This window comes from Ciconia boyciana, chromosome 4, assembly GCF_034638445.1.
Source record: "Ciconia boyciana chromosome 4, ASM3463844v1, whole genome shotgun sequence".
Taxonomy (NCBI): domain Eukaryota; kingdom Metazoa; phylum Chordata; class Aves; order Ciconiiformes; family Ciconiidae; genus Ciconia; species Ciconia boyciana.
In genome coordinates, this window is record NC_132937.1 from 70,703,550 (window position 1) to 70,727,185 (window position 23,636).

Below are 23,636 nucleotides of genomic sequence, written 5' to 3' on the forward strand. Positions count from 1 at the left end.
GAGATGGTGAGTGATAGGGAGTGGGAAATGACAGGCAATGCCCACCAACACCCTCGGTTGTTCAGATAAAACCCACTTTGCAGGAGATTGGATCTCCATGCTAGAGTACTGTAATGTCCATTTCATGCCTTCTGCATTCCTGGTGAGGATTTCCTGGAAGTAAGGGGAAGAAAAGAGATAGATGCTGTATAGCCTGCTAGCCTGGCTTCTAGTAGAGTTACCTGGGGTGCAGAGGAAGATGTATGGAAATGGTGAAAACTAATGCTGAGGGCTATAGCATGGGAGCAAGTAGGAGCTGTTTTATCCAGTTGCTGATGGAAAAGTAAGGCTGAGGTAAAGGGTGGGGGGCAGCAATTCATTTCGGGGAAAAATATAGGAAAAAAGCTCAAATGGAAAACGATGCTTCTTGGCTAGAGCATTCCGTCTGCACAGGGTGGGCCTGGCTAGATGTGGCATTTGACACAACTTCCAGATGGTGGGCAGGAACAAGAGTGGGACACGTGGGAACTTCCTACAGCTTTCCTGCTGCTTCAAGTGATGTTGAATGTCGAGTCTGTGTGCCCATCTCACTGATGGAGGATTGGTCTCTGGCCAGGGGCAGGGTAAGAATGAACAATTATCAGGGGAAAGAGCAATAATAAGAAGATAAATGACTACTGGGGAAGTAGGGAGCATGAGACTGGGGATGTACGGCAGTGGCACTGGGACCCTTCCCTGATGGGGCAGCAGCAGTATGTAGCAGGAGGGCAGGGGGACTGAGAGCTCCTGTGTTGGGGCCTCCCTGCGCTGTAGGAGGCCAGGGCTGTGAGGAGCAAGAGGTGGGACTGCTTGTGAGGAAGTGGGGTGGTACATGAGAGGGTGGAAATTTAGAGGATGCATGCTGAGGTTGAGATTTGGGGAGGGAAGGGAGAGAGGAGAGTTTGAAAGGAGGTCTGGGGTCCTGCTTTGGAGAGGAGCAGGAAACTGTAGGAGATTTACAAGAGAAGAGAGGACAAAGAGTCTTCCCTTGGTAGCCCATTTTCTACCCACAGCTTCAGTGGGTAATGCCAGGCATACACTCCCTGTCACCTGATGCAAAACTGTGCCTCCCTTCTTGCTCCGTCCTCCTAGGCACCTTGGAGATCTTGCTTTCCTAGGGCTTTCCATCTCTTCAGAGGACCCTGCAAGGCTTATGTTAGCCCAGGAGGCTGTGCAGCCGCCTTGTGTGGCAGGCTGCCCCAGGAAACCAGCTAGAGAAGGAGAAAACGCCATACCCCACCATGCCTGGCAATACAGCCCTCCACACTGCAAACCGCGGCTGTTACCATGGTGCTGCACCAGCAGAGTGGCTGTCTCTGGTGTCATGCTCCGGCCAGACACATGATACCCCTGGCTTGAGCCTTTTTCAGCTTTGGCTCCTGTTCTCTGCTGTGGGAATGAATGGTGTCTTCCTTTGTTCAGAAAATCTGCCGAGAGACCTGCCTGCAGAGACCTTCCACTTACGACCAAACTCGGTATCGATCTGTCCACATTGGCTGGGCTTACTCTGTCCCAGTGAAATGTGCTTAATTGTCACCATGTAACCTTCCACCCGTCATGTGTGACTGATGTGTGCTCCCCGCCTGGGGAGAGCTGGGGAGGGATATGGATGCACCCGGCCAGTTCCAGCTGTTTGTTGTCCACACCCGTTGCAGCTTTATTTAAGCAGAAGAAGCAGATCTGGTTAGTACTTTTCCTCTCAGCAGTGTTGATTATTCCCTCTTTGGCTGCAGCATTTCAGGCAGTGGCTGCTGTACGAATGTCCCAGAGTTGGGGACCATAATGATCCCATTTTGGGGAGGACAGTGGGGTGATGTGCCTTATGTTTGCCTGACTCTGAAGGCTGCTTGTTGCATGTCAGTGCAGTCATAGTTGTAGCTGCAGCAGTCCTCCTCTGACTCGGGTCTTCCAGACACTGGTAGTGCTGTAAAAAGCTGCTATTTACCCTACCAAAAAAAAAAAAAAGGCCATTGAATAAATGCTCCCTTCCCCTCAGCTCTCACTGGCTTAGTAGCTGGTATGCCATCTCAGTCCAGTCTGAACCATCTGTAGCAGGAGAAAGAAGACACACGTGAAAAGGGGAAAACTGTACAGGGGGACTTTACAGGAGGATGCCTGTGTCTAAGGAAGCCAAAAAAACAAAGCCACAGTATCTTGGCTTGAAATGTATGCTTCCCTTGATCATAGCATACTATACGGTTGCAGTATTTGGCATGCCCTTTTGGAGGTCAAGACCAGAATGATTTATGTGAGACTGGCTAAGGTTTCCCTGGAAAGGATACCATTCTGTAGAATTGCATGTTATTCAGGAGGGGAAAAGACCACCTGGAACATTTCTGCTCTGCTCAAATACAGTGTGCTCCCCTCACCAGTGTGTTTGACTGAGTGCACTTTTGAACACCTCTGCTGATGTTCATGCAAAACACTCTTTCTTCTTGTGGCTGTTAGTCTAGATGGGCTACTTTGCTAGTGAATCCATCGGGTTACCATACCCAGGCACAAAGCAGGGACAGCAGAGGAATCACTGAGTCTAGGGCAGATGGGGTTCTGAAAGAAAGAACCCTAAGAGTAACCACACTTAGGCAGAGGTTTTGCAGACTTATCTTGAGACAGCATTTGATTGATTAATCTGATTCAACACAGCACTTGATGAACACATGGCTGTGTGCTTCAGTCTGAGAGAGGAAGGTCTCTCTTTCCTTTTATTCTTCCTTTGCTTTTCTGCTAGGCACTGTGGGACAGAGCTGAGGAGCTCTGCATGTCAGATTGACTTGTGGGACTGATAATGCTGGTGTGATGCATGCTCTGTGCTATGAAGGCAGTGAAAAAGCCCCTTCCCTCATATCCTCCCAAAGGCCAAATCATCCCTTGCCTTATGGGTGACATGGCAAATAAACCAACCTGTGATTCTCTCCTTTACCCTTTATGTGGCAAGTTGGGGGAAGGCAAGAAGTCTTGGTGATTTGATCCCTAGAAACCTCCCTCATTAGCACAGATCGAGCCACAGAAACAACACTGAGCTCCTGGGAACTGCCTGAAATTCACTTTTCCCTGCCTCCACTGTTGGCATTCCCATTGCTGGAGCATCCTGGACTCCTAGACCTGGCCTCTTGCTTACCTGTCAGAAGCAGGATGGAGGGCTTTCCCCACCCAGAGGGATGGCTGGGTTGCACCCTCAGTGCTGGGGAGCAGCAGGAGCAGAACTCAGTAGGACTTGGCAGGCCAGGGGTAACCGAGACTATTTCTCTGTCACTTCTGGAGGTGCTTGGGAAGAACATGGCCAACCTCAACCTGGCTGGGAACCTTCCTTGGGTTCTTCACTCTGGAGACCTTTCAGTAGGGCCCCTAGGTGACACCATGAATGCTGCATGGGGCTGCCACTTTTGGAGAGAATTGGCAAGGAAAAGATTTAATGACCTGTCCCTGCTGTGGGCTCATCACTCCTGCACAAAATCCCAGGAGCGGTGGCTGTTTGCTGGGGAGGGGACGGTGCTCTTGGCTGTCACTGGTGGCCTGCTCAGAAGGTACAGACCCACTGCAGGTAGGCTAATTTCAGGACCCTGCAGCCCTTTGTCAAAGAGAAGGCCAAAAAGAGAGATTTGCTAGAGATGAGGAAGGGCAAAGGTGACGATTAAGAGAGGAGTTAGCAGCAGAGACCCGGGAGGTAACCATGAACTTGCCAAAGCAGGGACATTCAGCAGGGTTTTCTGTGTCCTTCAGTTTGGCTTGAGCTAATCTCCTGAGATTTCTAAAGACTTCTCCAGCAGGGGAGGTACCCGTTCTGTGAAATCCCTGTTTTTTGGAGATATATGTCAAATTGGAGATCCCCAAAGTCTGATGGGTGGAATAACAAGCCTCTGAGATTTCCCATAAAATGCTCTAATTTTGGCCAGTTACAGGGCTCCCCAGGCAGGGAATGTTGGTCATTTCCTTTCCTCTGAAGGATCATGTCAGATGGAGGAGGGAGTGAACTGAAATCTCGGGAGACAAGAGATGGCGGGTCTGGAAAAATTATGTTTCCTGGAGTCCTGGGCATGGCAAGACTCTCAAGAATTGTTAACGGGGGAAGGAGCAAGACAAGAGTCAGTTAACCCCTAAAAGGGAAGTTTGCAGGAGCTTTGGGTGGCAGGCCAACCGAGCCTGACAACCTGCAAGGAAAGAGTCACGTGAAGAACCATGATATTGGCAGGGCTTGCAGCATAGTCCTCCTCATAGCAATGCCAACTAACTAGCCCATGCATGCATTAACCCATTCCCTGCCGTGACTGTCACCCTGGGCATTGCTATAATGATTTATTAGTGCTATCTCACTCTTCTTAAGAAATAATAGAAAGGTTACCCTCTTTACACACACACAGTTTTTCCTAGTTTCCTAGCACCTTACCTCCAAATCTGCTGTTCCACTTGTGCTGTTGCAGCAACTTTTCCACTCCTAATTCAGAAAGAAAGGGTTGTGATGGTGACTCTGTTTTTCTGAGTAAAACAAGAAAAAAAATGCTTTCCCAGCTGTGTCCAGAAAAATCCAGACACACAGAGGAAAATCCAATAAATTAACTCAGTCTTTCCATCTGTGGATAATGGCATTTCTGGTTGGGGTTTTTTATTATTATAATTTATTTTTTTTATTGCTAGCCTTCTTCTCCCTCATGGAAAGAGACAATCTCTATTTGATTTAAAATGCAATGTCCTGAGCCGTTTTCTGGCGAGTACCTGGATGATGGCTTACATGTGGTTTTCTGCCTTTTGAATGAGGAGGAATAAATTGGAAGTGAGTTTCTTGTACTCCTCTCATCTCCCTGTGAGAGGAGAATAATGAGCAAGAGAACACCTTTATAGGCAAAAGATTACAGAGTGTATGCATTGGTTATTCTTTACAGACCACTGATTGTGATACACTCTTTTTTTTTTTTTTCCTGAGGGGATGGGGTGGTGAGAGAAGGTATTTTCAGCCGTGAAATTTTTGACCCAGACGATTAGTGTTTGTCTTAGGAAGTGGTGGGAGGAGGCTGGTGCCAACTGCCTGGAATAGGCACTGACACAGCAATGCCATGATTCCCAATCCATGCATCCACCCAGGAGCTGCCCTGCTGGTGAGGGAAAGCAGCCTGTGGTCCCACGTTGTGACCAGAGGCAGGTTTGATCCATGTGGTATGGTCAGAAAAATGGGTTTGGTTTGCTGCCCTGCTCCCACTCTGGCGATCAAGTGTGGGGCTGCTGGACGGGCACACCTTGGCAGCCCTTTGGCACTGTGTAACTTACCCATTTTCCTGTTTCTTGACCTCCCGTTTTCCACCCAAGACTCCTTGTGAACAAGCAAGCCACCATAATTACTTTTTTGCCTTGGGTCCCAGTTTTGCTACATGGCATCCCCAAACTTCGTATTTTCAATACCGTTACCTAGGCAACCACAGCTGATGGGATTACCAGAGCACCACTGGCCTTGCAAGGCTCCGCTCCCCAAAATATCCCCAGCAACTGCCTGTGCAGTTTGGCCACTTCTCATACAACTCCCCCTTAACCAAGCTTTGAGATCCAGCCACCCCTCGTGGTGCTTTCACACTGCTATCTGCTGGGGCCAGCAACTTCTGACATCGCCTCTGGTTTTCCGTGCCCTGTTCGCCTAGCTGAACCTCAGCCCAGCGCCCAGGCCATAGCAAGGTCACCTGCCTGGTGTTGGCTGCCTGCTCCCCATCATGGCCCTTGGCCAGGGGATTTGCAGCAGCTTAGCCACTGAAGCAGGCTGGCCATTCCTGCAGAGTTGACTGTTTGCCATCTTCATGGAGGTTGACTGCTGGGTGCCTGCCTCTGTCTTATTTTTCTTTTTTTATTCTAGATTGGACTGTGTCAAAATACGTGATGTATGCTCGAACTTAAATCCTTAAGCAATTTGGAGCGCTCTGTAGATGTGACAAGCCCGCATAACTACTTAGCAAGCCACCAGTTTTTTGTGTCAGCTTTTGCTGCAATAATTTTTTTGATCTAACTAACTGGAAACTTAAATCAAGCCTTTGGGCAAAAAAAAACATATTTCCTTCATAAATGCACTGAAACGACCCCATTTCTCTGCTGATTGCCTGTTCACAGTAATGTTTTGGGATTTAATATGGCCCTCGTGCAGGAAGCAAGGATCAATGCTGTAAGAAATACTAGCTTCCCTTGTGCAAATCTCAGGACGCATGGTGCCAAACCCCATCGCCCTCCTTTGCAGTGAAGCAAAGCAACAGCTAGATGCCAGCGTGGCAGAGGCTTGCAGGATCATCCTCCCCCAGGCTAGCAAATGCTCTCCTCTCCCAGTCCTATGGCACAGAGCATATTCCCGGCAGCCTAAATGTCTGGGTGACTCAGGCCAGATTTGGAGAGAAAAGGTCAAATTGTTCTCAGCTGAACACAAGTAGGGGAAAAATAAAACAAATTGGAGTGCAGCAGCCACGGCTGCCACCTAGGTACCCAGGGCCGGGTGATGGGCAGCTGCCTTGCCAGGGGCAGTAGCAGCTCTCCCCTCAAACCCGGCTTAGCAAAAGCAAACGCAGCTGCCTCCTGGCCCGCAGCAGCATTACCTCAGCCCTGCCAGGGAGGAGGGAGGCAGAGCACATCACCTCCTCAGAGACCCAGGCGCTGGGTGGTTTCTTTTTCCACTGCGTTAGCCAGCTCAGATGTGGCACAGATGGGGAATCTGCAGCCTGTGCCCCCGCGCCGGCTCCCGGGGCCTCAGAGGCGCCTGGAACAGATGGGACAAGACCCTGCCGGGGCCAAAATGTGCTTGGCATCGCAGCCCTGGCTGGGGGAGAGGGGTGAAGCCCTGCAGCACATCACCTTGCCCTGCCGGGGCACTGTGGTCCATGCCGTGTGTTGGACCGGATGGATGGGCATGGGGCTGCATCACAGGGACATGCTGCTCCCATGGGTGCTGGGCTCAGTGCTGGCACATGGGGCAGAACTGGACGAGGCGGTGCCTGCAGGGCCATGCAGGGACCTCTTTGGGACCCGTGCCAGCCATTTCGGGGGATGGAAAGCCAGGTTTCATCCAACTGTTCCCAGAGGACAGACATGACTGGATTGGAGGGCTGCTGGGCAGGGCAGGAGGCAGATCCTGTGCTGCTCCTGGGACGCATAGGTAAGCACAGCTTGTGGTGCTGGGGAGCTGGCGGGAGGCTGGGGATGGGGAGAGGGGAAGTTGTAGGGAAAGGGAAAGAGCGGGATGCCCTCTGAGATACAGGGTACACCAGGCCCGAGGCACCCTGATGACAGAGGCAGTGCAGTCTCCTGCAGGGTGGCACGGGTGGAAAGCAGGAGCAGCACTGCTCGGCTAAGTACAGAGCTGGAGATGGTGAGAAAGAGGGGGTTTGGGTTGGGAGGAGCAGCGTGAGCGCTGCATGCCGCAGCCCTACTGAGAGGAGTGTGGGGAGATGCTGCTGGATGGAGCCTCCAGAAGAGCTGGAAGAGCCCAGGGATGGTGCTGCCACCCCTGCCTTACTGCCAAACGGGGAAAGCTCCAGGCCAGGGTGCATCATGCTTTATTCCTGGACTTACCTTTATCCTGCCAAAAATGGATTATTTTTTTTTTTGGTGCTGGAGAAATGAAAGGGTAAAGGCCCCCTTTGCTGGCAGGGAGTGTGGCTCCGGCGGTGAGCCAGGAGGCTGATGGTGAACAAGGCAGGGCTATGCTTTCTCCTCAGCCACAGAGATGCTGCAGTGTCCGGGTGTGGTACACTTATGTCAGTGACTTCATGGTGATGCACTTCTACCACCAGGACTGTCCAAAGCCTTTCATAACAGCCAAGCATCTGGAACAACCTTGCCTTCCACCTAACATGCAACTTTGTTTTCCAGTGCAGGGGAAGGAGCAAACATAAAGCATTTCGCAAGTCCTGGTCCTTGCTCCGGATTGCTCCAGAAAGCCTATCCTCAATTTTGGTGGGTTAAAAAAAATAAAGCTTTCAACTGCTACTGAACAAAACGCAAATACGCTGAAACTACAGAAACTAACATCCTTCTTTCTCCAGTCTGTCAGCTACTTGTGTAGCTAACTCCTGTAACTGGACCCATGAGGTTTGGGGGTATTTTCTAAAGCACAGCTTCCGACAGGGAAACCCTGCTTTTATTAAAAAGGACAACTTGCAGAGTTCCTGGTTAGAGAAATCCTAACAATGTGACTGCGTGCCCAGAAACCTGGCGATGCAAGTGAACTGAGAAAATAAAAATGAAAAATCAGTTTTGAATGTTCAGATGGGGTTACTCCGAAGACATCTGTGCTCTTTTGCTTTTTGAAGTCGGGCCGCGAAGGAAAGCCCCGGGGCTGGGAAAGGCTGCTGTTATTGTTTTTTTTTTTTTTCTGCAGCAACTGCGAGCCGCACTGGTGGGATTTAGGAGCAGGGCAGCGTACGGCCTGTCCCGGCCCCGCGGGCTTCGGCCGTGTCCCTTCCCAGCGCCGTTGCCGCGGGCACGCGGTCTGGGCTGTGTTTTTCGCTCTGTTGCGTCGCTAATCCTGAAATAAAGCCTCTTTTTTCCCTAATCTTTTGGAGGAGCACGTGGTGCACGCCCTCCCCTTCCCTTCACCGCGCCCCCCCGCCCCCCTCCGGGCAGCCCCCCCGCCCCCCGGGCCGAGCCCCGGCCCCGCCCCGCCCCGCCGGGCCCGGCCCGGCCCCGCCGCCCGGCCCGCGCCGCTCCCGCGCCCGCGCAGCGCCCGCGCCCGCCGCGCCCACCGCGCTGGGGCCGCCCGCCGCCGCGCTGCCCGGCTCCGCCGCCGGCGCTGCGGGCCGGCAGGGCGCCACGGCCCGGCCCGGCCCGGCGCGGCACGGCACGGCACGGCACGGCGCGGCGGGGCTCGGCTGGGCTCGGCTCGGCACGGCCTGGCGGGAGGGCGGCTGCGATCCGCCGCGGCCGGCGATGGGAGATGGAAGGAGCCGGCGGTGCGGTAAGGGGCGGCGTGTGCCCGTGCGGGTGCGGGGGTGCGCTCAGCCGGGGGCACTTTTTCCCTTTCATTTACTTGTGCCTCTTTCCCTTTCCTTTCCCTTTCCTTTCCCTTTCCTTTTTTCTTCTCCCTTTTTCTGTTTTCCCTTTATTTTTCTTTTTCCTTATTTCCGTTTCGTTTTCCTTTTGCCTTTTCCTTCTTCTCTTTTCCGTTTTTCCCTTTTTTCCCTTTCCCTCTTTCATTTATTCCTTTTTCTTTTTTCCTTTTTTCCTCTTCCCTTTTCTTTTTTTCTCCTTCCTTTTTTCCTCCTTCTTTTCACACATCCCTAAGGTAAAAAAAGCTCAGAGCCCGCTTCTGTGCTCATTACTGCTGCATCCCCAGAGACACCAGCTGCACCAGGGAGGCTGCACTGGGACCCCCACCCCAGGGCTGGGACCCCCAACCTGCATCCTGTGCGGTTGGTTTTGCTTCTGTCTCCTTGTAACTTGTCTGTGTAACAAATCAGCACTGTTGCTGCACTGACAAGCTCTCTTAATCATACCAAATTCTCGAATTAAATGAAATGTTGTGAAAAAGCCAGCATCTTTGGCTGAGTAGTACCATTGTGCTTTCTGGGGAGGAGTGGGGTTGAGATGAGTTCACCAAAGGTGTAAAGTTTTAGAACATTAAACGTACAGGGGGACGCTCCTGTGCAATTGTGGTGGTATCTTCATCCTTGCTACCGGGGACTGGAGCTGCGCTTCTCAATGGGAACATAAACACAGAGTTGTAATGAGCTTGAACTTCACACAAACTCACCGAAGATACTAACTTCCCATATAGACGCAGTATTTTCATGCCATAAACAACAATTACCCGGCTCCCACAGGGTGCCAGTTAGTACATTGTCAGGCAGAGCACATCTGTGTGTTACCAAAGTGATTTGGGTGTGTAATAGGCAACTGCAATTACTACTGCTTTTGCAGCTTCAGTCACGCTTTAATTCTGTCTGTGCGTAGGGCCATTAAAACAGAGAGAGAAAGTCAAATGCAGTATTTCTAATGAAACTGGTGGTTGCACACCCAGTGTTTGAAGCAAGTGTAATAGGCTGCTGAGAATCATCCAAGCCTTTCTGGTTTAGCTAGTAGAAAGAAACCTCCTTTCTACTCCGAATGCTCTTTCATTAGCCGTATCCTTAGTTGATGTGTTTCAGCAGATGTTACCAGTTTAATGCTAGCTGTGAATCTGACCTAGCTCTGTTGATTTACACAGACTGAGAGTTTGGCTATAGAGAGGTTGGTTTTGGGGTATGCCTTTGGTGGGAGAGAAGGTGAGGTTAAACCATGTAGGAGACCCTGTGCAAATGCTCACCTTCAATTACAGCCTTGGTTCAGAAAAGGGTATACTCCTGCAGAAAAGAGTATAAGAAAATCCTTTGAGGTAGTGGTGATGTTAAAAACAGTTCCAAGAAAACTCTATGCTGCTCTCTTCAAAACTTGATACAACAAAAAAATTAGGACTTCTTGATACATAAAGAAAATTCTTGCACAACTTACCTGTGTGAAAGGGGTCCTCTTGTGCTATTGGTGCTTGAGCAGATTGTCTGATTTACTATTGCCATTTCTATGCCATCAAATTGAGAAGGAAAAGAGCAGCGATGATCCTAATGAACACGCTAGTGGTTTTTTTTTCAGCAAGAATTTCTTCGCTGTTGTCAAGCTGCATAGCTGAAAGACCTGGATGTCGTTCAGAGTATTTCCCCTCCCTGCCTCCCCCCCCAAAATGGTCCTTTCTATTCTTGCCCATCTTGCCAGGAAAGTTTGGCATTTGGTTTTGCAGCTTTGATTTAAGAGATGGTTTGGGGTTTGATTCCTGTGGGATGAAGAGGCAGTCTGTCTGCAGGACTACCGTGGACCAGTGCCACGGAGCATCTCTGCAGATGAGCGGTTGTCTCCATGGGCGTCCTCTGAGCCAAGTGCTGGGAGCTTCAGCATTGGGGCTGGCGGTTGAGGCGGAGAAGTCACACCCTGCACGTGGCGTGGCGATCGGTGCAGGGGAAGGATGCTTTGGCTGTGGCTGATAAACTGTCCTTGCACATGCAGCAGAGTTGATTGCTTGAAACGATCCCTGCTCCATGGAGAGATGGGCTGGCAGACCTGGGAGCTGGGCTGATTTTTTCTGAGGGTTGCATGTGTATCCTTTTGGAGTTCCTCTGTTTAGTTGCAAGGGTTCTGAGAGAGAGCAGGAGCCTGGGGTACTGCTGGGTGCTGGTTTAAAGATAATTTAGAGGTAGCACAATGTAGTGGCTTAGGGAAGGGAGCCCAAGGAAGGAAGGGAGGGAGGGGGTAGCGTCTGGAGAGTAAGATTAGGCAGGTCCCCAGGGTACTGGAGAGCCATCTGCCAAGCTGCTGTGTTCCAGCTGAGGCTGGGCAACCCTGTGAACTGCTGCCAAAACTCAAAGGTTGGGGCAGTCAGCCACCAGCCAGAGTATCCTGCTCCACGTCAGCTCTGCGATGTGGGTGCTGGGGATCCCCGGGGTGCAGCAGCTGGTGGAGTTGGTTGGTGCGAGGTTTGTGGGCTCGGCCAGCAGAGGTGGGAGCAGTGTCCCTGGGCTCAGCGACACGTGCCAGCCAGCCTCCTTGAAGGGACGTTTCCTCGCAGCCGATTCCTGATGGAAAGCAGGCTTCTGGTGGAGCAGGGATTTCACGGTCTGGCTCTCCCACCCGGACCCGCTTTGTGGCCTGGGGGGTTCGTCGCATCCCTGTGGGTTGTAAAACTATGTGAGCGTCCTTCCCTTTGGAAGTTTGGCTGAGAGGGGGTATGTGTGGTAGAGAGCTCCTCTGGATCATTGCCATGAGGAGAAGTGGGGCTGCAGATGGACAAACTTAGGTCTTGAACTTCTGATTCTCTTTCTTGAAGGGATTCCTGTCCTCCAGCACCCATGGTAACACAGGCTGTTTCCAGTCCTTTTTTCCTGTTTGCATCGAGATGAGGTTGTGGGAGGTCAAAACTGTACACTTTCCATGGGATGAAAAAGCAGTTTGAGACCAGCCCTAAGTGTCTGCCTGACACTTTCAGTCCAGCCTTAAGTGTCCTGTTCCTCTCAGGAATGGCACTGTTTGGAGTATTCTTCTGCAGTATGTTTCCAGGTGCTTTTTCTGAGTACAGCCCCTGCTTGCTCTGAGATGCCTCTTGCTGTTGCACCAGCTCCTGTCACAGACCACAGGCTCCTGGGATGCTAATGCATCTGAGCATTTATTCTCTGCATTACAGAGATGAGCAAGGCGGGTCGTGGATGGGGCTCGAAAGCAGGGTGGAGTGAGGGCTAGCCCTCTGGGTATGGGCTAGGTTGCTACAGGGTTGAATCAGGAATCAGAGGAGCTCAGGTATTATCTAGCCCTTGAAGCTTGAATTCCTCCTGAATTGACTGTACTTCCTGGATGCAGTAAGCAAACAAACCTGCTGGGGCACCAGATCAAACTGTCTGTCAGAGTGGGACCTCTGCGTTTCCACCTCCACCGAGCACCTCACCCACCACCTCTGGCTGCGGGAAGTGTGTGGCATTTGCCGTGGCTTGCTTTGATAACTGTAGGAAAAGATTTTCGGTCCCACAACCGCTGGGCTAAGCCTAAGGAGACCAGGCTGGAGCTGGCTTTTGAGGATGGGCTGCCAAGGCAGAAGCACACTGGTCACTGTCACACTTGCCAAGTGCTTCACTTCGCAGCCACAGCAATTTTTTTGACACCTAGGGAAAGGACTGAACAAGAGGGCATCGTCTTGAGCCTGTGGTCAGTAGTTCGGGAGCAGTAAGAAAACAACCCAAACAGCACAGACTACACAGTGCAAGCCTCCCCTTTTTGCACAAGCGATGAATGGGGCTTGCTTTCTCTTCGTAGCATGGAATGGCACAGTGGAAGAGGTGGCTTACATCCAAAGTGTACTCATTATTTTTTTACAACGGTTTTCAAACAGGAAGTGTTATTGGGGTCAATAACCACATCTCCCAGGCTGAACAAATGCCAAGTGTGATGGCAAGATGCACTTAAGCCTGGGATATGGCTGCATTTCAGCATTAAAGGAAGAACCCTTACCAGGAAAGCCCTCTTCTCAAAATAAAACAAATTCTACTACCAGCGAGTTCTGGTTTTCATCAGCTTTCTCATCTGTGGACTCGCTGTGGCCTAATGAGGAAAAAAGAAGAAGTATTAACTTCTTCACCAGTGGGACGCTAGTGCTGGCTGGCCTATGTTGTGTTGCTTGTGGGGGATGTATCATCACCTTTGGTATCTTCTGCCTTCCTGCCACAGCTGAAACTGTCTGGTGGCTCCTGACTGTTTGTGGGGCCACAGCTGCCCGGGGATGCTGGTGCTGACGCTCCTTAACTCGCACTTCCTTAGCAAGCAAACAGTCTCCTCTTGCAACATCTTTTCAGTCCCCCAGCGCTTGCACAGCAGGAGGCTTATGTGAAATTTGTTGGTGTGACTTCTAGCTTCTGCTTCAATTGTGCCAGGAAGGTGGCTCAGATCAAATATCAGTCCAATTTCTGATCCAAATAACTTCTGTTAAATCTAGTTAAGACTCAGAAAGAACAATTTAGGTCAAAGCTGTAAAATTAATTTAAATTCGGGATATGAAATAATCATGCAGGGTCAACGAGCTATGTCTAAGTTGGAGGGAGATATATACCCCTTTTCGCATGCTCTGTCGCTGTGTTGTAGCTCTACAGTTTGCCCTTGCCACAGAGGAAATGCAGGTTTTTAGAACTTTGCAAAGAGGAAATGCAGGTTTTTAGACCTTTGCAAATGTGAATTCTTCCAGTTTCTCTTGTGTAGAGTGGTTTGGGTTTTGGGTGTGGGTTTTTTGTTTGTTTTTTTTTACTGTTCACTGAACTTGAGGTGCAAAAAATATTTTAATCACGTTGGGATACTATCTTAAACCATGTTTGTAATACTGAATTGAAAAAGGAACATGAGCTCTCCCGATATCCCGTCCTTCTTTAGTTCCATCCATAAAACCAGCACTTACTTAGCTGGACATAGAGAATGTACAGCGCATGGGAAAGGACGCACCCTGCAAGTTCTCAAGTCTCAGCAGGTGTTGGCTTGGGTTTTGGAAAGAATTTACTTGCTTGAAGATACAGATGTAACTTCTGGTAGGCTCATGTGGCACTTAAGCATATCCAGATTTTAGCTTCTGTGGAGTTGAAATCTATGTGAGGCAGACCTGTAGCCTGTCTAAACATTGTTCTGCCATCTGAGATACCTAAAGATGATGGAAGCACACTACCTGCTGAAAATAAGCAGTCTGTCAGTTTGCTAAATATACTCAGAACAGATTGAACAAAAAAAGTAAATCAAGATGTCTAGTACATGCACCACTGAATTCTCTGAATAAAAGATGCTGCCTTTGTGCAATTTTTCTTAAATCAGGCCCCCACCCCAATGCTGTTTGACATAACTCAGGAAAAATACTTCTACTGTGGCTTTTAATGTTTTGGATCTTTTTTACTATCTTTACATTTTATATCTAAGAACATGGTGGTTCATGTAGTGAACTGAAGCCTACCTCGCAATTGGCTTGCTTTGATTCTTGCACATACCTTAGAAATAATGCATAGACATGCAGAGGTCCATACAGCACACATCAAAAATCACTGACTTGGCAAATAGAGAATGCGGAGTGACCTTTAAAGGTAAAGTGTAATCATACAGACTTTGAATTAATATGCTGTTCACATTCACGCAGTTACAGCTCAGGCAGTGTCAGCCTTTGCATAATAAAAAGCATTTAATTCAGTGTAACAGCTGACTGCTTCCGAACAACTTCAATCAAACAACGAAGCAAACATTTCTTTAAGGGGAGAAAAACTCAAGTGCAGGTGTAAAACAAGACAACCAGACTGAAAACAAATTTTACGTGCAACTGCTTGATACTGCTGCTAAGGCATCCATTTTTTGTCTCTGTTCCTATGCCTTTTTCTAAGCAGCGACTCCTTTGCTTCGTTTCTGAATTGAGCCTCTCATCAGACACTGAACTTTTGTGAAGTCTGCCTTTGAGCGGGGAGAGCAGCTCCGATGGTATCTGTGCCCTTTCAGTTTTGCTCTCTCCAGCCTGACTGCTTCCTGCAAGGCTGCTCCTGGCAAACACATCCCACGGCGCTGGGAGCGGCACGGAAAGCCTGCAGTGCCCCGGTGCCGTTTGGTGAATTCCTGGGGTGAAGGTGTGGGGCATGTGGTGGTGAGGACTGAGGAGTGGAGCTGGCTGGACGGTACCGAGCCTGAGGTCTGCCTGGTCCAGGGCCATGCCAAAGCCCGGTGAGCAGGTAAGAGTGGCTGGCTGCACTGGTTTGGACCCAAGGTCAGTTTAGCCCAGGAGCACGTACGTGGTCATGGATGTTAGCAGATGCCTGGGAAGAGTTCATTTTGGAGCTTCATGAGAAGCATGTGATTTCTACATATGTGGTGGATTTGTATCCCTTGAGCTTGTTCACCCTCCTTTTCGGCTCCGTAGGATTTTGGTTTCTGTGACATTGCTTTGCAGGGGGGTCTGTGGTTTTGACTACAAACTGTGTGAGGAACCATCTCCTGTTTGGTGTGATGCTGACTCCTAATACCTTCTTTTGACATCCTCTGGCTGTTGTATTAAAAGAGGTGGTGAATCACCAATTGCTCTTTGCCTTTTCTAGACCCCTTGGGACTGCATGCATCTCTGCCACGTGTCTCTCAGCCGCCTCTCTCCTTCAGCTGAAAAGTTCTAGCTGACTTGGTTATCCCTTTCTATAAACCAGAACTTCTCTGCTGGACCATGGCTATAGGCAACGCCCTCACATGAGCCCTTTCCTTCCTCCCCCACCTTCTGGCTCTCTACGCATCTCTCTGTAACTCCTGATAGTTAGGAATTAGTTTAAAACCCAAGCGGAGATTTCTTCTCTTCCAGAAACTTGCTGGTATTAACTTTTGGCAGCTCCAGGTGAGATTTAGCCATGCAAAACTCCTGTTCTTTTGAGTCTTAATCTGTTTTACTAATGCTTTAAGAATTGCAAACATGTATATTAGCATGTGGGGGGGTGTGTGTGAGGAAAAAACAAACATGGTGTATGAGGTCACATGCAAGTAAAAACTACAAACCTTGCTAGCGGTCTGTGAGCACCAGCACTCTCTCTGCTCTCTCTGTGCTGTGGGTGCACTAGCTTTCACCAGCTAGCAAGTTTATTTTAACTCCAGCTTTCAGCATTTCATCCTGTTACTTAGGAAAGTGACTTAAGAAAAGCTCCACAGAAATAGTATTTTCTGAACAATTAGTACGACCTGTCAAAAGCAGCGAGGCTTGCTAAGCTCATGCCCACACAGGCACGATATCAGTGCTTAAAAACAAGGGCTGGCCACTAGTTGTGCCAGGCTGTTGGGGGTTTGTCCGTCCGTGACAGCAGAGGCAGAGCTCTCAATGCGAGACTCCGTAAAGACGTGACCACTGTGTTGCAGCTTGACTCACGTGGTCCTTTTGCTCTGCGGGGAACTTGCTGGAGAAGGTTGTAAATCTGTGGAAACCTTCTATCTGTCATTCCTGCCTTTCTTTTATTTATTTGTTTGAAGCTAGCTCCATTACCAGTTAGTGTATTTCTATCAGTCTGTGGGGAAGCCCCCAGGGTGCAGAAGACAAGATGAAGGTAGATGTTTAAATTCCTCCTGAGACCATACACTCACTGTATCAGGGCATATGGTAGGCTGCTGAGAGGCATTTGGCTTTTTTGCTGCTGAAGATGCTGGTGAAGCAATGAGAATGGAATAAGCACAGCCTGGGATTAGAAATGGTCCAGGGGTGGCTGTGAAGTCCTCCATAGTTGGCTGTGCTTTACAGGCACCCTGCAGAGGCTTTTTTCCTGCTTCCTTGCAGTAGTGCTGACGGCCCCGTTGCAGCCACTGCGGCATCTCCCCGGTAGCCTCTGTGAAGCCGCCAGAAAGTGCGTGCTGCCGGTGCAGGGGCTGTCGCCCGCCGGCACGGAGCTGGCACCCATCAGCTGCGCGGCCGAGGGGGAAGGCAGTCAGCTCTGGGACAAGGAGCTGTGTGCACGCAAAAGCGTGCAAAACGGGGCTCCCCTGAGGCTGCCTCACGGTATGGCTTAGCTATGGAGACCCCCACCCCAACTAGCCCGTTCCCTCCAGGTTTTCCAGTAAGCCTAGAAGAATTGGAGTAACATTTATTTCTGCGGGTAGAGTGGCTGGGTTTTATTAAGAAAGCTTGCAGGGGTCCCCCTGAGGATGCTTTGACCTCTCTGTCCTGGCTCACAGGCCTTCATGAAAGGTCCTTAGACCCCTTCCTGTTGATGTTTTCCTTTAGCATGACTGGTCTCCTGCCGTCCAGCATTTCAGCTGACTCTTGCTCCCTGAAGGCTCAAGCTTGGGCACCCATCCCATTCTGCTTTTTCCCAAGCACCATTTTCCCAGGTCTCCTGCGAGGATTCAGTCTGCCTAACAGCATCTGTCCTCTCAGGGGGTCTGAGAAACTCCGACTGACATTCTGCTCCTTTGAACACTTCCTCCTTATTAGACGTTTTAAAAGAAAACATAACCTTAAGTGTGAATGCTTCAGGAGGCATGGGTGCACACTGGCTCTTTGTGCTCAGACTGACCCATTCCTTGTCCCAGCAGCCGTGGACAATGTCATCTCCTTCCACTGAGACCCACAGAGATGGAGCCCAGCTCTTGTCAGCTCAGATGCAAACGGTGGTGAGAGAACAAGATTTTGGTATTCGTCAGTTAATGCTCTCTGGGGTGTAGGTATTTAGAAAAATAAAAGCCCCCAGAAGAAAAGGTCTGTCCCAAAAAAGGCCCCAACCAGAACCTCAGTTAAATTCAAAAGAGGATGCTTCGGTGCTTTCCTTTCATGGAGAAAGGAGAAGCATTTTCTTCAGGCTTGGATGACTCACCATGCCTCTCTAAAAACCCCTGGGAGTTCTGAGAGGCAGTCTGAGGCGAGCTCATGACTGGAGTTGACATCAAATTCATCCAGAGAGACACTGGGCTTCAGGAGAGGCAGCAGCAACTCTCGTCAGGAGCCTGCCTGCAGCCACCTCTCAGGGTGAATTGTGGCAGTGGCTTCTCCTTGCAGCTACCGACCCTCTGCTCCCGTTGGCACGTTCAGACAGCAGAGCGGAGCAGAGGCGGTGCGTGTGCTTCGTGCCGGGCTGACTTACCTGTCCTCGGCAGGTCCCGCTGGAGGAGCAGGATCCCTGAAGTCTTAGCGTCCTACTGCTGTTCAGGTCAGTGCTGAGAGATGGATTCAGCAGCTTCGCTTCCCGTGCTAGCCTGAAACCACCACGAGCACTGTGGGCACGTCCTAAACAATCTCTGCTCCCTCAGCAAGGGACAAAAGCCCAGCGAGGTGGGACCTCTGTTGAGCCATGCCAGTGCTTTGTGCGAGGTCAGCAGAAACTGGTCCAGTGTGTTGGCAGGAGGTCTGAGGGGTGAGGACTGTCATGTCCAAGCTAACACAACCTCACAAATGTTACACAAAATTCACCCGAGAGGCAAATGCAGCCTCCCCAGCTCCCGACCAAGAACCATGACCTAGAGAAGTAGGCTTGATCAAACATGTTCAAACAGGCAGAAAGCACTGCAAGAGTGGTGAACGAATGGGCAGGAACTCGCTGCCGCTCTGCCCAGAGTGTAATCGGACTGAAAAACTGTGTGTATTTGGCTCATGAGAAATGTATGTACAGCTGGGCTGATTTAAGGGGATTGATGCTCTGAGTGAGCGTCACCCTCTCCGGCAGTGACAAACACCAGATGCATCGAAGGTGGTGGTTAAAGCCCTCTGAGGGAAGCAATTATGAAATGAGCTGACCCAGATGCAGATTTCGTTGCCCTTGAGCTGAGGGAGAAGGCTAAAGCAGGAGTTCTATATCCCTTCCAATCTTACTTGTATTTAATCCTTGCTAATGCAGCTTCGAAAGCACCGTGAACGTTTGTGCAGCCCTTCTCTGGGCTCCCGGTTTCAGGGCATGATGACTTCTGCAAGGTTTGGGTGAGTGGCAGATTGAAAGAAGGAAAGGAGAGCACATGTTCCCTCTTGATTTTCTGGTTTGGTTTTTTGTTTTGTTTTGTTTTGTTTTGTTTGGTTTTTTTTCTGTCTCTAAGGAAGGACAACAGTAAAGAAATAGTCTTAAAATCCAGCTCTGACCTCATAGCATCCTCATTCTCTCCCCCCTCTTGCTTTCTCTTTTTAATATCTCTTGTTTGGATGAAATACCATAAACTTATCCTTAAGCCTGGATCTGGAGACTCTGAACTGCTTTACCTTTACGTATCCTTATAGCGCTCTGACAACCTAAATAGATGTTAGGTTCAGCTGTTCCCATGCACAAGCCAGTATCTGTAATTCTCATCAGCGGTGCTGAGCACTTCTGAAAATCAAGTTATCCCTTTCAGATGCCAAGACAAAGGTCTCTGCTTAGGCACCTAACGCTGATAAATGCTGCCCTGTACACTGAAAACCCATTTATTTAACCATTAATTTCTGCCGGTTACTGGATGATGCAGAGGGTGCTGTGAACCGGACTCTTCTTCATTGCTTTACGGTAAGGTACAGGCAAATACGGACGCTTGGAAAATGTGTTTGCTGGCAGGGAAGCTCAGTGCAGCAGATGTCTGTGAAGCCTCGAAGAGCAAGGCTGAGGGATGGAGATGCTGTGTCCCAGAGGTGTGTAGATCAGAAATTCTTGACTGCTCAGGAACTGGACTGCTCTGTCCATTTTATTTTCCATTTCATTCATCTGTGAATGGGATTTGGCACGAACTAGTTGTTTAGCCCTGCCATCCCTTCACATCCATCTGGGTAGGCTGAATTGTTGTCTGGCTCCGTAAGCTACTCCTGTCCAGGCTATTGCAGACCGAGAGCCTCCTCCTGTGCTCTGGGTCCAGCTGTTCCTTTTCTAGCCCTTCCTGCCCCACTTCCTGCAAATGCATGCAGCCTTGTAAAAGCAAGGGAGACATGGAGGCTTCTTCCAGGCTCATTTCATCACGCTTGTGATAGTAATCTTTGTGCTAGAAAGCTCTGCATCTGTTTAATCACATTTTCCCCAAAGTATTTGGTAGGCTAGTGTTAGCAGGTCCATCACAGTACCCGTTGGAGCCCTAGTGATAAATAGTTGGACCAGTGAATGGTAAATAATTATATCCAAGACCCCCATGTAAGATCTACTGTCCACTTATTACAGAGGTGTGTTGGATTCAGTCCTGCAGAACTGGCGCAATGCAGAAAGGTGGGAGAAGAAATAGGGGTAAAACGCCAGGAAAACCTGGAGCAAAACAGTTCTAGGACATGGGGCAAGATAGTTATTTGTCAGTATGCTTTTGGAAGAAAATGAAATTGTTGGAGAGCTGGCCTTGGAGGAATGTATGAATTTGCGATTCCGTCCATCTCTGATTAAAGAGCCTTGACTGTGTGTTCCTGTGTCTCCTGTACTTTGAATTTCTGTTTGTAGCTGACACTCACCCTAAGGTATTTGGTGGAACTGCATAAAAGTTATTATTGTCCTGGGGGGCAGAATGTTCCATCTGGCTTCTTTTTTTTAAAGAGTATTTTTGTAAGCTAAGGCCTTTGCCAATGTGAACCATGCAATGACTTGCTATGCCGTAACAACTGGCTGCCTCAAACATAGAGTATGAATATAAAGGTCACTGAAGAATTTATAGAGTTAATGATTTATTTCATCTGTCATGTCAGATGGAAGAATTACGGGCTCCATCTTGCCCAGCTGGGAAGAAACTTAATGCTGACTGCAGACAGTTTTTGCACTACAGTTTAGTGCTGGTGTATGCTTTATCTTGGAGATTTGATTTGTCCCTACCTGTTTAGAAAACTAATTTTAATCTTAGTCCTGCAGCCTTTCTCTCCTCTGAGAAACTGGACCTCTACTGTGTCAAACTGCTTCTTATGAGTAGGAAGCGGTGGGAAGGTGCTGGTGGCACCAGGCCTGGGTGGCACCGGGATGCTTGATCCATCTGTCCATCCATATGTACCCCCAGGTGCTCCCCTGCTAGCTGAGAGACCACCCTGTGCCCCCTCCCTGCCTCCTAGCCATGGAAGCAGGTTTGACTTGTGTGGTATGGTCATAAAAACAGCTTGGGCTATTGTCCTGATCTAGACGGCGGTGGTCAGGCGTGGGCTGCCTGACAGGGACCCTCAGACAGCACTCGACATGCAATTGCATACCTTATTATCCTTTTCCCATTTTTGATCATCCTCGTTGTAGCCCTTGCTCCTCCCTTTCTGCGCCCCAGTCTCCTCCCAAAGAAACAGCCTGCCCCGCTTATGGTTTTCCCATGGGTCCCAGGTTTGCGACATCCATACTCAAATTTGCTATTTCTGATACTATTCTCTAGGCATTTTTAACCCTAACTGTTACTACTGAGATGGTTGCCCAGTGCAGCTGGCCTTGCAGTGGGAAAGACAGCTACAGACGTGAGGGGTTGGGTGCTCTAACAATCACTGCTTAATACTGAAATGCTTGGGTTCGAAGACAAGAGAGGTGAGCTCTTCAAAAGCACTGAGTCGTCCCATGTCTGCTCTGGTCGATCTTGGTGGTGATAAGAGTTAAATGAACACTTTGAAAATCCTACCTGACAGCCCACCTGAAGGGATTTCATGTTCCTGCTGCTGTTTTTTCACTAAAAGGTAGATAAGCTTTGTTTATTTTGACTCTACAGGCAGAAGCACTTGTGTGGGATAATGATGTATCGGCTCATGCCCAGACTGTTGCCAAGGCCAAATATGAATTTTTATTTGGCTTGGAAGAAGAGAAGCCTTCAGAAATGGGTAAGTGCTATTTATTACTCTTGTGTGGAAAAAAAAAAAAAATCTTTGAAGCCACTCAGGAAAGTTTTGCAGAAGCTCCTCCCTAATGACCCCGTGAGGGCTTGTGCACTGTGTGCTACACTGCCCTTCGCCGGACCACAGTGCAAGTACCAGACTGAAGGAGCCTGCTGGTTTGGCCCCAGCAAATGACAGCAGTTCCCTGTCTTACACCCCCACCTTTCTCTTTGGCTCAGCTGGGCCACCTCAATGTGACAGCAGGGACTAGTGTGCCAGAGACACGTTGGCGGAGGGAGTCCCAGCGCTTCTCTGCAGCGGCGTCGTTTCAGCCACGCATTCTGCAATTGCACATTCCGAAACACAGCCATCTCTGCCTGGAGGTCCTTCCAGCAATGCCCTTTGTGGTCTGCATGCTGTTCTTCCTACAGCTAGAGGTAGATAAGATTTTAATTTAGAGACTTGAGGTGGTACCTGAACTGCTCTGTCTTCTGTAGTTAGTAATTCGGGAAATCCAGGTGCAGTATCTAATATTATGCCTAAGGATCAGTCTTGTTTCTGTTCTTTTCTTGTAAATACAGGGCATTTTCTACCTTTTTGCAGCCCAAGCTTAGAAGAAAATAAATGTAGTTACTATACCTATTTCTCTTGCCTCGTTGTAATTATCAACAATCCCTGCCCTCTTTGCAGAAGTATTTCCTCAGGCTTCTCTTTGCACCTTGATCCTTTCTAATTGCAAACTTTCTGGAATGTCACTTTTAATTAAAGAAGACTCCCTTCTTGCCAGAGAAGGGCAGCACTTTGTACAGAAACAAGCTGTGTAGGCTCCTCCACTTCAGTAAGGAAGGAAAAAAAGAAAAAAGAAAGGAAAAAAAAAGCAGAACTGAACTCTGGAAAGTGAGTAAATGGTTTCTCCCTGTTTCTAAAGTTTGGTCTTCCACTTGGGAAATCCTAATTGCAGAGCAGAGGGGGAAAAAACCAAAACAACCAAAATGTCCTCATTTAGGAATTTTAAAAACTTTTACAAATTGCCACAAAATGTGTATTGGATTATTACATGAATCATGATTACCTCATTTCTTGTTTGGAGAGAGAGTGTGAGAGCACTGTCAGCAGGCATTAGTACATTTCCGGAGATTGGCATTAAATAAAGTATGCTGTGTCTAATAAATCCAAGTGAATCTATTGTTATTACTAACCAAAACAATTATCAAATGTGATGGGTATTCTGAGCTGACTGAGTACTGAGTCCTAAAATAAAGGGTGGCAAAGAATAAGCCAGATATATTGGCTTATGTGTGTACTTTTCTGTGTTTTTCCTGTGCTGCTTCTTGCCTTGTTTCTGAATCTCCTCCTGTTCTTTTATTAATCAGAAACTACCATTAGGGGCTAACAATTGGTGAAATGGGAGTGACTTCAAGGGAGAGTTTCCAAATACTTAACATGTAGTTAACATATAACATTTGTGAATTGTACCCGAAAACTGGGTGACATTGTGCCTACCCAGACTGGCTTCATGCTGTCACAGCCAAATGCATCCTCCTTCCCCTCCTTCTCCTCCTCCTCCAGGAAGATGTTTGACCGCAATGGATAAATGAGAGTGGTGCTGCCCCTTCTACTTTTTTTCTTCAAGCGAGCAGATTTTAACTGCTTATTAACTGGAGATGAATGAGGAGAGGGCAACTGAGGGCACAGTAGTACAAACCCAGGGCTCTGTGCACCAAATCCCGGCTTCCTTTGATTTGACATATGTTGAATATGTCATGACATACGTTTTGGGGGGAAGCAGCTATGCCTGAAAGTCTCTCTGTCCTTCTCTGTGTTAGATGGGGAGGGAAAAAAGACCACCAAAAATCCAAACAAACCTGCTACTTTCTAAAGTTGCCTTTAAAAGAAAGAAGACATGCTTTTTGTGGGT

At 49.0% G+C, this 23,636-nt stretch overlaps 1 protein-coding gene across 5 annotated transcripts in view; it reads left to right on the top strand.

Annotated features, from left to right (window-relative positions):
• Window positions 1-8,784: 8,784 nt before the first annotated feature.
• Window positions 8,785-23,636, top strand: part of LOC140650966 (PH and SEC7 domain-containing protein 3-like) — a 115,964-nt gene continuing 101,112 nt past the window's right edge. For 4 of the 5 annotated variants that reach the window (XM_072859899.1, XM_072859902.1, XM_072859903.1 and 1 more), the window contains exons 1-2: window positions 8,785-8,932; window positions 21,616-21,724. In XM_072859899.1, coding sequence (XP_072716000.1) covers window positions 8,912-8,932; window positions 21,616-21,724 — 130 coding nt within the window. In that variant the 5' untranslated portion in view covers window positions 8,785-8,911. Of the gene's footprint in view, window positions 8,933-15,194; window positions 15,231-21,615; window positions 21,725-23,636 lie in introns of those variants that run through there. The other variant, XM_072859900.1, reaches the window with a different exon arrangement.